The sequence below is a fragment of the Nomascus leucogenys genome, chromosome 22a (assembly GCF_006542625.1).
Source record: "Nomascus leucogenys isolate Asia chromosome 22a, Asia_NLE_v1, whole genome shotgun sequence".
Lineage (NCBI taxonomy): Eukaryota > Metazoa > Chordata > Mammalia > Primates > Hylobatidae > Nomascus > Nomascus leucogenys.
This window is the reverse complement of record NC_044402.1, coordinates 1983842-1998821: the sequence shown is the minus strand read 5'-3', so window position 1 is coordinate 1998821 and position 14980 is coordinate 1983842. Positions and strand designations below refer to the sequence as shown.

Sequence of the window (14980 nt, the reverse complement as noted above, 5' to 3'; positions counted from 1 at the left end):
ATTAACAAAACCCTACACTGATGGACATGGTGGTAAGGAATTTGGTACTTATAAGTTGTAAGATATGGTTTGTCAGTTTCACTGTGTTCATGAGTTATTAACAAATATGTGAAGCAGCATATTTTCTCGATATAGAAACTTATATGGTACATGTAGTTGGGCCAAGAAATTAGACACCATGTTCTAGGTGGTTTTGTAAGAGGTTTTTAAAGAACTCTCAAAAAATCTTTATTAGCTTTTAAAGAGAGTGCTGCTGTCAAGAGGACCTGGGTGTGGGGCATGGGCACATGGGCTTTAAGGCCTCCCCTTTCCTCTCCCGCCAACCTCTAGGTCCCTGTGGTTCCCCCGACCTGGCTTCCTATCAGTGCCTCCTCTATACCATCCTCCAGCCACTGACCTTGTTGTCACCTCACGCTGACTGGACTCAGCTCAGGCCCACTCCAGACAGGCGGTTGTCTTGGGTGTCTGCTGACTTGTCTGTTTGGAGAAGAGGCAGAGGGCTGCAGGAGAGGGTGGATGAGGGAGGCTGGTGGCCAGGCTGAGTCCTCCTTGCTCCCTGCATTCCAGGCTTGGCCTCTTGTTTGCAGGCTGCACTCAGTGTCCTGCAGTTCACTGGCCTCATCGTTCCTTAAAACCCAGTTTAGAGATCATTTATGGTGACTGGGGTGTGTCCCTTAGGAGCCACTCTTCCACTCCAAGTGGCTTCTCAGAGCATTCTTTTTAACTTCAGACATCTCTTCTCAAAATGAGTTTTAGTCTGTACAGTTTTTACCGTTTGTATCTCATTCCAAAGGGGAAAATACAGATGTTTTCTTTACTCAATAACTGCAACAACAATGCTTATATGAAATGTTTACTTTTTGGCTGGGTGTGGTGGCTCACGCCTGTAATCCCAGCACTTTGGAAGGCCGAGGTGGGCAGATCGCTTGAGCTCACGAGTTTGAGACTGGCCTGGGCAACATGGCGAAACCCTGCCTCTACAAAAAAAAGTTATAAAAATTAGCCAGGTGTAGTGGTGCACACATGTAGTCCTAGCTACCTGGGAGGCTGAGGTGAGAGGATCACTGAAGCCTAGGAGGCTGAGGTTGCAGTGAGCTGACATCACGCCACTGCACTCCAGCCTGGGTGATAGAGCCAGAACTTGTCTCAAAAAATAAAAAAGTTTACTTTTTGGCTAGGATTTCCACTTAGATAACTCTACTTGCGATGTACAGTAGGTGGTGAGCAGCCAGCCGGACTGCTGTGCCCACTCCCCACGTAGCATTGTGGAGACTGCTGAGCTGGGAGACCCTCCATAATCAGCTACCTTCTCCTGGCACATCTCGGGCTGTATACGCTGCTCCTGTCATTCATGGCTGAGTTTCTTAAGGATATCATTTCATATTTGCTTTTTGACAAAACTGAAAGCTGCAGTCAGTCATCTTGCCCCAGTCTGGGGTGTTCCTCTGCTACTGCACCACTGTCGTCCTGGGACTTCTCCAGTTTCTTGAGTTGGAGCTAGAGTTTTCTAGATCCGCCGTCTTCTTTGCTGGCTTACTCTGTCATTTCTCTGGAACACATCATAGAGTAACTTATTCTTTTTAATTTATTTTTTATTTTTGTTTTTAGAAACAGGATCTTGCTCTGTTGCCCAGGCTAGAGTGCAGTGGTGTGATCATAGATCACCGCAGCCTCGACCTCCTTGGCTCCAGTGATGCTCCCACCTCAGCCTCTTGAGTAGCTGGGACTACAAGAGGGCAGCATCATGCCCAGCTATTTTTAAATTTTTTGTAGTGATGGGGTCTTGCTATGTTGCCCAGGCTGGTTTTAAACTCTTGGCCCAAGATTACAGCATGAGCCATGGCACCTGGCCTTACTCTTTTTTTTAAAATTTATTTTTAATTAATTAATTTATTTTTTTGTAGAGACAGTGGTCTCATGTTGTTGCTCAGGCTGCTCTTGTACTCCTGGGCCCAAGTGGTCCTCCTGCCTCAGCCTGCCAAAGTGCTGGGATTATAGGTGTGAGCCACAGTGTCTTTGTTTACCTGGGCCTTATTCTTTTTTAAAATTAGTCTCCTGATGCAGTTTTCTTTCAGAAAAATGGTTTTAATTTACCCTTATTGGAGATAAAATTTATCATTTGAAAAGGTACTCGAAGAGAAATAGTAAAAGTTGGTATCTCTGAACATTGTTTAAACTACAATAATTACACTAGAGATTAAGTCAGGGTGGTCTGTTTAAAGTCTCAAAAGTTGTTAGATAAGGAGTGAAGCAGAAGAAAAGCCTGCAGTTTTAGAAGTATTTAATTTGGTTATGATTCTCATTATTTTAATGTTTTACTTTGTAGGTGGTCCTGATGTCGGCTACCATCAACTGTAAAGAGTTTGCAGACTACTTTGCCATTCCTGTTCAAAACAAGATGAATCCTGCATATATTTTTGAAGTGGAAGGCAAGCCCCATTCAGTTGAAGAGTATTATCTTAATGATTTGGAGCACATTCATCATAGCAAGGTATGTTAGAATGCGTTGTTTCTTTTACAGTGAGCATACTTTTGTATTTGATCAAACCTGCATTCATCACCTATGATTGTAAGGCCCTGCGAGAAAATTATTATTTTAAAATTGATGCATGCTATGTGTACATATTTATGGAGTATAATGTGGTATTTTGATACATAGGTATAATGTGTCATGATCAAATCAAGGTAATTAGCAAATCCATCATCTCCAACGTTTATCATTGTTAATTATCTTTAACATCTATCTTTGTGGTGGGAACATTTAAAATCCTCTCTTCTAGCTATTTGAAAAGAAACGATAAGTTGTTGTCAACTGTAGTCACCTCACGGTGCTCTAGAACATGAAAACTGGGCGTAGTGGTGGGGGTCTGTAGTTCCAGCCATAGTGGGGCCCTCATCTCTCTTTAAAAAGGACACTAGAAGTTATTTCTTACCTAGCTATAATTTTGTGTCCATTAGCCAACTCTTTCCTATTTCCTTCCCTTCCCAACCTCTAGTAACTTCTTTTCTACTCTCTCCTTCTGTGAGATCAACCTTCTTAGCGTCCACATTTGAATGAGAATGTGTGGTATTTATCTTTCTGTGCCTGACTTATTTCACTAACTTCACTCAGCCATGTTGCCCAGAATGATAGGATTTCATTGTTTTTTCATGGCTGAGTAGTATTTAATTGCGTGTATATACTATATTTTCTTCATCCATTCATCTCTTGATGTACACCTAGGTTGATTCCATATCTTGGCTGTGGTGAATAATCTTGCAGTAAACGTGAGAGTGGAGCTCTCTTCAGCATATTGTTTTTCTTTCCTTTGGATATATACCCAGTAGTAGGATGGCTGGGCCATATGGTACTTCTGTTTTAGTTTTTTGAGGATCCTCCATACTGTTTTCCATAAAGGCTATACTAATTTACATTCCTACCAACAGTATACAAGAGTTCCCCTTTCTTTGCATTTTTGCCAGCATTTGTCATATTTTGTCTTTTATTTTTACTTATTTATTTTAGAGATAGGGTTTTGCTCTGTCACCCAGGCTGGAGTGCAGTGGCACTATCATAGCTCGCTGAAACCTTGACATCCTGGGCTCAAGCAGTCCTCCTGCCTCAGCCTCCCAAAGTGCTGGGATTACATGTGTGAATTACTGTAGCCAGCCTTTATTTGTCTTTTGATAATAGCTATTCTGGCACATGTGAGATAGTATCTCAATATGGTTTGGATTTGCATTTCCCTGACAATTGGTGATACTGAGCATTTTTTCCTGTATTAGCCAGTAGTATGTCTTCTGTTTAGAAATGTCTTTTCAGCTCACTTATTTGCCCATTAAAAAAATTGGATTGTTTGGGCCTGGCATGGTGGCTTATGCCTGTAATCCCAGCACTTTGGGAGGCTGAGGCAGGTGGATCACGAGGTCAGGAGATCGAGACCATCCTGGCTAACACAGTGAAACCCCGTCTCTACTAAAAATAACAAAAAAATTAGCCGGGCCTGGTGGCAGGCGCCTGTAGTCCCAGCTACTCGGGATGCTGAGGCAGGAGAATGGCATGAACCTGGGAGGCGGAGCTTGCAGTGAGCCAAGATTGCGCCACTGCACTCCAGCCTCGGTAACAGAGAGAGACTCCATCTCAAAGAAAAAAAAAAAAAATTGGATTGTTTTTTGCTGTTGAGCTCCTTGTATATTCTGGGTATTAATCCCTTGTCAGATGAATAGTTTGCAAATGTTTCCCCCCATTTTGCAGATTGTCTGTTCACTCAGTTGATTTCTTTTTTTTTTTTTTTTTTTTGCTGTGCAGAAGCTTGTTAGTTTGATATAATCCTGTTTGTCTACTTTTGCTTTCGTTGTCTGTGCTTTTGAGGTCTTAGCTATCAAATCTTTGTACAAATAGATGTCCTGAAACATTTTCCCTATGTTTTCTTCTAATACCTTCATAGTTTCAGGATTTAGTTTAAGTCTTAAATCCATTTTGAGTTGATTTTTATGTATATTGAGAGATAGGGGTTTAGTTTTATTTTTCTACATCTGGATATCCAGTGTTCCCAGCACCATTTATTGAAGAGACTGTTCTTTCCCCAGTGAATGTTCTTGATGCCTTTCTTAAAAATCAGTTGGCTGTAAATATGTGATTTTATTTCTGGGTTCTTTATTCTGCTTCATTGATCATCTGTGTGTCTGTTTTTATGCCAGTATCATGCTGTTTTGGTTACCATTGCTTTGTAGTATATTTTGAAGTTAGGTAATGTGACGCCTCTTGCTTTGTTCTCTTTGCCCAGGATTGCTTTGGCTTGTGAGATCTTTTGTGGTTCCATATGAATTTTAGGATTTTTTTTTTATTTCTGTGAAGAATGTCATTGGTATTTTGATTGGAATTGTATGAATCCGTACATCGCTTTGGGTAGCATAGTCATTTTAATAGTATAAATTCTTCCAATTCATGGCCAGGCACAGTGGCTCACACCTGTAATCTCAGCACTTTGGGAGGCCAAGGTGGGCCGATCACTTGATCCCAGGAGTTTGAGAAGGAAAACATAGGGAAAACTGCTTCAGGACATCTATTTGTAATTAACATTTACTTAGTAACACTTAAAAAAACCTACTAACTAAACTTCACTTTATTTGGTTTGACTGTGTTTTCCATAATGTCCTTTATTCTGGGATCCCATCCAGGATGCTACATTAGATTTGGTTGCCATGTTTCCTTAGGCCCCTCTTGGCTGTGGTAGTTTCTCAGACTTTCCTCATTTTTTATGACTTTGATGATTTTGAAGAGTACTGGTCAGGTATTCTGTAGGATGCCCTTATACTGGAATTCGACTGATGTTTTTCTCATGGTTAGACTGAGGTTATTGGTTTTGGGGAGGAAGACCACAGGCTGAGGTGCCATTTTTGTCACATATCAAGGGTATACACTATCAACATGACCTTTACTGGTTGTCTTAAGTCTGTTTAATGTTTCTTTAATTAAAAAATTTAAATTGACACATAATAATTCATGGGGAACATAGTGATGTGATACATACAATGCATGGTGATGAGCCCAGTGTAACTAGCATATCGTATCAAACATTTTTTTGTGTGTGTTGGGAACATTCAGTAGCCTCCTATAGCTATTTGAAATGACATATTATTGTTATCTGTAGAACACTGGAGCTTCCTCCTCCTATCTAGCTGTCCTTTTGTATCCTTTAACAAATCTCCCTATTGCCTCCTTTCCCCTGCCCTTCCCAGCCTCTAGTATTTTCTGCTGTACTCTTTACTTCTATTAAACTGATTTTTAGCTTCCACATGAGAACATGTGGTATTTTAACTTTCTGTTCCTGGCTTATTTCACTTAACATAATGTCCTCCAGTTTCATCCATGTTGTTGCAAATGACAGGATTTCATGGTTTTTATGGCTAATATTCCATTGTGTATATATTCTCCATTTTCTTTCTCCATCTGTTGTACACCTAGGTTGATTCCATATCTTGGCTATTGTGAATAGCATTTAACACTGTTATGAAGGAATACCTCAGTCTGAGTAATTTATAAAAGAAAGAGGTTTATTTGGCTCACAGTTCTGCAGGCTATACAAGAACCGTCGCACTGGCCTCTGCTCAGGGGGCTGGTGTGTGCAGAGATCACATGGTGAGACTGGAAGAAGGTGGGTGTGCCAGGCTTTTTGTAACAGTCACCTCTCAGGGGGAACTCTGGTAGGAACCAATAACAGTGAGAACTTAGTCTCCCCGTCAAGGGAGGGCATTAATCTGTTCATGAGGCGTCCGCCCCCATGTCCCACACACCTGCTATTAGGCCCCACCTCCAACACTGGAATCAAATGTCAACATGAGATTTGGAGGGGACAAACTATAGCACTGATGACACAGACTTTGATCACTGGAAAGGTTGCGTTTGCCAGGTTTCTCCATTGTGCATTACTGCCTCCTTTCCACATTGTACTCTTGAGAAACAAGTTGCCAGGTGAGGCTCTATTCAAGGTAGGGAGGAGGTAGCACTTACGTTTACAACTTTAAATAATTTCCATTTTCTGACTCTTTTTTTTTTTTTTTCTTTAAGATTGGGTCTTGCTCTGTTACCTAGGCTGGAGTGCAGTGGAGCGATCGTAGCTCGCTGTAACCTTGAACTCCTCGGCTGAAGAGATTCTCTCATCTCAGCCTTCCAAGAAGCTATGACTACAGATGCATACCACCATGCTTGGCTAATTAAAAAAATTTTTATTCGTGGAGATGGAGTCTTGCTATGTTGTCCAGGCTGATCTTGAACTCCTGTCTGTAGGGACCAGCCCCACAGGGTCGGTGGGTTTTTCTCCCTGCGTGCGGAGATGAGAGATTGTAGAAATAAAGACACAAGACAAAGAGATAAAAAGAAAAGGCAGCTGGGCCCGGGGGACCACTACCACCAAGACACGGAGACCAGTAGTGGCCCCAAATGCCAGGCTGTGCTGATATTTATTGGATACAAGACAAAGGGGCAGGGTAAGGAGTGTGAGCCATCTCCAATGATAGGTGAGGTCACGTGGGTCACGTGTCCACTGGACAGGGGGCCCTTCCCTGCCTGGCAGCTGAGGCAGAGAGAGAGAGAAGAGAGAGACAGCTTATGCCATTATTTCTGCTTATCAGAGACTTTTAGTACTTTCACTAATTTGCTACTGCTATCTAAAAGGCAGAGCCAGGTATGCAGGATGGAATATGAAAGTGGACTAGGAGTGTGACCACTGAAGCACAGCATCACAGGGAGATGGTTAGGCCTCCGGATAACTGCAGGAAAGCCTGAATGATGTCAGGCCCTCCACAAGAGGTGGAGGAGCAGAGTCTTCTCTAAACTACCCCAGGGAAAAGGGAGACTCCCTTTCCTGGTCTGCTGAGTAGCGGGTGTTTTTCCTTGACACTGACGCTACCGCTAGACCACTGTCCGCTTGGCAACGGGCATCTTCCCAGATGCTGGCGTTACCGCTAGACCAAGGAGCCCTCTGGTGGCCCTGTCCAGGCATAACAGAAGGCCCGCACTCCTGTCTTCTGGTCACTCCTCACTGTGTCCCCTCAGCTCCTATCTCTGTATGGCCTGGTTTTTCCTAGGTTATGATTGTAGAGCAGGGATTATTATAATATTGGAATAAAGAGTAATTGCTACCAACTAATGATTAATGATAGTCATATATAATCATATCTAAGATCTGTATGTAGTATAACTATTCTTATTTTATATATTTTATTATACTGGAATGGCTTGTGCCCTCGGTCTCTTGCCTTGGTACCTGGGTGGCTTGCCGCCCACACCTGTCCTCAAGTGATCCTCTTGCCCTGGTCTCCCAAAGTGCTGGGATTACGGCATGAGCCATCATGCCTGGCCTCTGACTAGTTTGAAATGTGAGAGTGATGATGGTTTACCAGTCTTCTTTCCAGCTGGCTTAAGTCTAATTAATTCCTATTGATGTTCGCTGTGTATTTTCTGTCAGAGCTCACAACGCTTAGATGCTTCCTTGTGGACCCACGGAGGAGCTGGATCAGGCCTTGCCATTTGCTGTCTGAGCCCGTGTGGTCAAGACAACCCAGCTTCTAGCCACTCAGGGCCCCCTTGCCTCATGGGTGGGTTATGTTCAGTAGGATAGAGAATGTCCAGCTTTAGCAATATTTATCCAACGTCTTGTTATTGGTACCTGATAGGTGCTCAGTAAATATTTCAGTGAATGAATATGCAACACTTAGCTGTATACAGATGTTCCTTGACTTGTAATGGGGTTATGCCCTGCTAAAACCATTGTGAGTTGAAATCATTAAGTTGAAAATGCATTTAATACACCTGTCCTCGTAGCCTACCTTGAATGAGTTCAGAACACTTATTTAGCCTACAGTTGGGCAAAATCACCAAATACCAGGCCTATTTTATAGGAGGCCAGTGCCTTATCCATTAGGCCACTGGGGTGTGGTTACAAGGCCTATTTTATAATAAAGTGTTGAATATCTCATGTAACTTATTGAATACTGCACTAAAAGTAAAAAGCAGAATGGTTTCATGTCATTATAAAGTCTAAAAATATAAGTTAAATCATTGTAAATCAGGGACAGTCTGTGTTAATGTTGAGCTTATAAAAATGGCGTTTTGTATAGATTCTATTACACAGCTTTAGAATCAGAGGACCTTGGTTAAAATTTCAGTTGTGTTACTGTCGCTACTGTTGTCTTGTTACCTCACCACACTGTCTTCAGTTACAAGAGAGAAGCCCCCTTTCTTCATGGAGTGCCAGCCGCGCCTCCTGGGTTTCATGTCTCATCCTTCTTACCTTCTTAGGGACCTTGTCTGATCTACTGTTTCCCCCTCCCCATTATTACCATTAGTGTCTCTTTCTCTGCTGTCCTTTTCTTGTCCACACTGAAACATAACTGAAGCTCTTTCACCTTTGCGAACACCCACCTTAGGTCTCAGGCTGCTCTCCGGCCATTGCTGGCCTGTGGACTCTCACATTCTCTACTTTTCTACCTCCCTCAGGCAATTCATTTATTGCAGGGTGGTGTCCCCTGTTGCCACTCAGACTGCACCTGCCAGGGTCCCTAGTGACCTCCTTGTCGTTAGGAGAGCTCAGCCCTAAACTTACCTGGCCTTTCTGCAATATTTGACACTGTTGGTCACTTCGATTCTTGAAACTCACCCTCTCTTTGGGTTCTGTGGTGCCCTCCTGGTTTTTCTGTTGCCAACTCTGGCTGTTCCCTTTCAGTGTCCTTTGGAGAGTCCTTTTCATCCTTTATATTCAGCTTCCTAAAAAATTGTGAAAGAGGCCAGGTGTGGTGGCTCATGCCTGTAATCCCAGCACTTTGGGAGGCTGAGGCAGGCTTATCACCTGAGGTTGGGTGTTCGAGACCAGCCTAACACGGAGAAACCCCATGTCTACTAAAAATACAAAATTAGCCAGGCATGGTGGCACATCCCTGTAATCCCAGCTACTCGGGAGGCTGAGGCAGGAGAATCGCTTTAATCCAGGCGGTAGAGGTTGCGGTGAGCCAAGATCACGCCATTGCACTCCAGCCTGAACAACAAGAGCGAAACTCCGTTTCAAAAAACAGAACAAAAAAAATTGTGAAAGTTAGAAAAAGGGTTACGTAAAATGTAAATGTGTACTGTAATGAAGTTGTGAAATGAATATCTGTGATCAACAACTCAGGTCCAGTAGTAGAGCATGCCCCCTGCCCCACCTGGACTTGCTGTGGGTCACCTTTTTTTTTTTTTCTTTTTTGAGACAGAGCCTTGTTCTGTCATCCAGGCTGGAGGGCAGTGGTGTGATCTTGGCTCACTGCAGCCTCTGCCTCCCAGGTTCAAGTGATGGTCCTACTTCAACCTTCCGAGTAGTTGGGATTACAGGCGTGCACTACCATGCCTGGCTAATTTTTGTATTTTTAGTAGAGTCGGGGTTTCACCATGTTGGCCAGGCTGGTCTTGAGCTCCTGACTTCAAGTGATCCGCCTGCCTCGACCTCCCAAAGTGCTGGGATTACAGACATGAGCCACTGTGCCTGACCTGCAATGTGTCACTTTTGGCTCTCACCTCTCCAACTTAGGGTGCAGCTTTACATAATCCAATTTATGGCTTTGTTTTTCATCTTTAGGTCTTGAATCCATTTAAGATGGATTTTGGATTGACATGGGGTAAGAGGTCCTCTTCCTCTAATGTGAGTGTCTTAGCACCATTTATTTCCCCCTCCACTTGGAGTGCCCACTCTCTCATAGGCTGCATGTGTGGCAGATGTGCCAGGTTCCCAGGCCTCAGCTTGGGACAGAAACACTGTCACTCTGCCTTGTTGTGTGGACAGAGTCACATTGGCTGAGCACTTCTGTGAGAGGAATGGCAGAGACCCTCCTTGACTCTATCCGTATGAATCATGGTGCTCCCACCATGTCCCTATCCCTGCCCCCTGCCTCGGTTTTTGTCAGAGCATCTCCTCTGACATAGTGTGCCTTGACTTACTGCTGTGCAGTCCAGTAAAGCAGAGGCGGTGTCTCTCATGTTTCATCCCTATCGTGACACACAGATGGGGACGATTCAGCAAGTGGGTCAGTGGGCCAGCATCTGGTGCGTTTCCTTGTTGTCTCAGGCCTGGCTTAGAGAAGCAGGCTGTGTTTGGTATCTTATCCGTGTGCTGAAAAAATATTCACTGGCCTGGAACTAAGTGAAATAACTTGTGAGTCAATGCCATGCCTTTTACATGGCTTGTTTATAGGAAAAGACTTCTAGATGAGTTTGGATGCCACTGTTGGTGTTTGTGAAAAGTATGCCTTTTTTTCCTATTTCTTTTTTGTATAGTTGTGTTATGACAAATATTATTATTTGGATAAAGTAGAAAACTAAGATAAAAGTTAAATATTATGGCTGGGCGCAGTGGCTCATGCCTGTAATCCCAGCATTTTGGGAGGCTGAGGCGAGAGGATAACTTGAGGTCAGGAGTTCGAGACCAGCCTGGGCAACAAGGCTGTCTCTACTAAAAATACAAAAATTAGCCGGGCATGGTGGTGGGTGCTTGTAATCCCAGCTACTCAGGAGGCTGAGGCAGGAGAATCACTTGAACTTGGGAGGCAGAGGTTGCAGTGAGCCAAGATTGTGCCACCGCACTCCAGCCCGGGCAACACAGTGAGACTCCGCCTCAAAAAAAAGGTTAAATATTAGGAATAGATTTATTAGACATGCTTCTTCAAAATTATTAATAAAAGCCAACTTTTATTTTATTTTATTTTTTTGAGACAGGGTTTCACTCTGTTGCCCAGGCTGGAGTGCAGTGGCGCGATCTCAGCTCATTGTAACCTCTGCCTCCCAGGATTGAGTGATTTTCCTGCCTCAGTCTCCTGAGTAGCTGGGATTACAGATGTGTGCCACCATGCCCGGTTAATTTTTGTATTTTTAGTAGAGATGGGGTTTCACCATGTTGGCCAGGCTGGTCTTGAACTCCTGACCTCAAATAATCCACCCGGCTCGGCCTCCCAAAGTGCTAGGATTACAGGCATGAGCCACCGTGCCCAGCCTAAAAGTCAACTTTTATAAATTATTTGAAAACTAGCTGACTTAATTTACTCTAAGTAAAAATTGGAAAAAAAATTTGCGTCTGTGATTGGCTTCTCTGATCACCTGAAGACTTCTTTTGATTTGTCCTCAACAAAGTCAGATGCAATGTTTTGCACATAGTGTTTAACAAGTAAAATTATTAATTAAAAAAGCTTCTTACTCTGGGTGAAAAAAACCCAGTATCGCTATAAAATAGATTTTTCGGAAATTCAGAGACATCTGTTGTGCTGGATACTGTGGAAAGATGCTTGTGTAGTTGTAGCCTCAGCTCTGGGAAAGCTGGACAGTCACACCCATAGTAAATTGGTACCAGTAGAGTGGGGCACTGCTGAAAAGATACCCAAAAATGTGGAAGCCACTTTGGAACTGAGTACCAAGGCAGAGGATGGAACAGTTTGGAGGGCCTAGAAGGAGACAGGAAAATGTGGGAAAGTTTGGAACTTCCTAGAGACTTGTTGAATGGCTTTGAACAAAATGCTGATAGTGATATGGAGAATGAGATCCAGGCTGAGGTGGTTTCAGATGGAGATGAGGAACTTGTTGGGAACTGGAGTAAAGGTGACTCTTGTTATGTTTTAGCAAAGAGATTGGTGGCATTTTGCCCTGCCCTAGAGATTTGTGGAAGTTTGAACTTGAATGAGATGATTTAGGGTATCTAGTGGAAGAAATTTCTAAGCAGCAAAGCATTCAAGAGGTGTCTTGGGTGCTGTTAAAGGCATTCAGTTTTAAAAGGGAAACAGAGCATAAAAGTTCGGAAAATTTGTAGCCTGACAATGCAGTAGAAAAGAAAATCCCATTTTCTGAGAAGTTCAAGTCAGCTGCATAAATTTGCATAAGTAATAAGGAGCTAAATGTTAATCCCCAAGACGATGGGGAAATGTCTCCAGGGCATGTCAGAGGTCTTCATGGCAGCCCCTCCCATCACAGGCCTGGAAGCCTAGGAGGAAAAAGTGGTTTTGTGGGCCAGGCTTAGGGCCCCCATGCTGTGTGCAGCCTAGGGACTTGGTGCCCTGTGTCCCAGCCACTCCAGTTATGGCTGAAAGAGGCCAACAAAGAGCTCATGCTGTGTCTTCAGAAGGTGCAAGCCTCAAGCCTTAAGCCTTGGCAGCTCCCACATGTTGTTAAGCCTGTGGGTGCACAGAAGTCAAGGACTGGGGTTTGGGAACCTCTGCCTGAATTTCAGAGAATGTGTGGAAATGCCTGGATGTCAGGGTAGATGTTTGCTCTGGGGCTTTCATGGAGAACCTCTGCTAGGGCAGAACAGAAGGGAAATGTGGGGTTCAGGCCTCCACACAGACCCCAACTGGGGCACCACCTAATGGAGCTGTGAGAAGAGGGCCATTGTCTTCCAGACCCCAGAATGATAGATCCGCTGACAGCTTGTACCATGCACCTGGAAAAGCTACAGACACTCAGTGCCAGCCCATGAAAGCAGCCGGAAGGGAGGCTGTACCCTGCAAAGCCACAGGGGTGGAGCTGCCCAAGACCATGGGAACCCAGCTCTTGCATCAGCATGACCTGGATGTGAGACATAGAGTCAAAGAAGATCATTTTGGAGCTTTAAGATTTGACTGCCCTGCTGGATTTTGGACTTGCTTAGGACCTGTAGCCCCTTTATTTTGGCCAATTTCTCCCATTTGGAAAGGCTGTATTTACCCAATACCTGTACCCCCATTGTATCTAGGAAGTAACTAACTTGCTTTGAGACTTGGGACTATGGACTTTTGAGTTAATGCTGAAATGAGTTAAGACTTTGTGGGGACTGTTGGGAAGGCATGTTGTGTTTCGAAATGTGAGGACGTGAGATTTGGGAGGGGCCTGAGGCAGAATGATATGGTTTAGCTGCGTCCCCACTGAAATCTCATTTTGAAATCTCACCTGTTGTGGGAGGGACCCAGTGGGAGGTAATTGAATCATGGGGGTAGTTCCTTCCTGTGCTGTTCTTATGATAGTGAGTAAGTCCCATGAAATCCGATGGTTCTGTAAGGGAGAGTTTCCATGCACAAGCTCTCCCTCTTTGCCTTCCACCATGATTGTGAGGCTTCCCCAGCCATGTGGAACTGTAAGTCCAGTAAACCTCTTTCTTTTGTAAATTGCCCAGTCTTGGGTATGTCTTTATCAGCAGCATGAAGATGGACTAATGCACAGCCTGACTTGGGGAGTTTGCTGCTTGTGGTTGGTGCCTAGTGTTTGGTAGCGGTGCCTGAGGGGCAAGTTTACATTATCTGGTCTTGGTGTCTTTGCTTTAATAGACAATTAAAAACAGTAGAGGAACCCTTAAACCTTGGTAGACGGATACCTCATCATGAGGTTATGTTATCACCACACATTGGTAGATACGGATGTGACATTACAGTTTTCTGGTACTTTTGATATACAAGGTTACTTTTCACACATGAAATCTTAGGGTAATCTTAGGGCTCTTTGAGATAGGGGTTTGACAGAGGGGAAGGGCACTGGCTTTGAGATCAGGAACTCCTCCTGGGTTCCATAAACATTTGGTGTGACTTAATCGATGTCTTCAAAGTAGACATCCTGCCGAACACACTGCCTGTGCGTGTCTGGGCTCTCTGAGCCATTCTTGCTCTGGTGACTGGGCGAGGAGATTGATGAGTATGGTACTTTATGTGTCCACTGTCCTGAGCAGTGTTTGGCACACAGCACGTGTTCAGACATTGCTGCCAGTAAAAACCAAGAACTTTTATTTAGAGAGTTTGTTACAGTGTTGTACTAACGGTGAGAGCCAGTCCCATCCAACCCCAGGTTTCTTCTGTAATCCTGTTTTCGTATTGTGACTTTTTTCTTTCACTGTTTTTAGCTCTCTCCTCATCTCCTGGAGGAACCAGTGATAACTAAGGATATATATGAAGTTGCTATCTCTCTCATTCAGATGTTTGATGACTTGGATGTGAAGGAGAGTGGGTAAGAGACACTTCAGTTGGTAATGCACTTTAATGTATATGTGATTTAAAAAATTATTCATTTGGAAACGTTTTGGTGTTTTTATAAGAAGGTATAACTATAGGTACCTTTTCAGTAGTTACTGTATATATTTTAAAATCAGGTTAGTATTTTGGAATTTTTTTAACTGGAAATATATATTTTAAATAATTAAAGCCATGCTGAGTGCAGTGTTAGGACTGATAGTTTTAACAGCTAGGATTTATAGCCTGAAAATAGTTTTTCCAGATATATAGGAGTCTTATCACTCTTAATGCTGGGGTAAAACTTTAAATCCTACATTAGTAGAAGCGTTGAAACTTTCTTTGCATTTGTTTTCATTTACTATAAAGACATATTCTTGACCCTAAGCAATCTCCTTCTGTAATCCAGACGTTCGTTCATTGAGCTGGTTCTTTGAAAATCGGAACATTTTCCCTGAGGAACAGTTTTAGGTTATAAGTGGTGACTAGAGTTTACAATTTTAAAAATATGGCTGGG

At 43.4% G+C, this 14980-nt stretch overlaps 1 protein-coding gene across 1 annotated transcript in view; it reads left to right on the top strand.

The window, feature by feature from the left end:
• Positions 1-14980, top strand: part of TDRD9 (tudor domain containing 9) — a 126790-nt gene that overhangs the window by 45902 nt on the left and 65908 nt on the right. Inside the window, exons 7-8 of the mRNA XM_003276197.3 lie at positions 2327-2491; positions 14358-14461. Coding sequence (XP_003276245.1) covers positions 2327-2491; positions 14358-14461 — 269 coding nt within the window. The remainder of the gene's footprint in view (positions 1-2326; positions 2492-14357; positions 14462-14980) is intronic.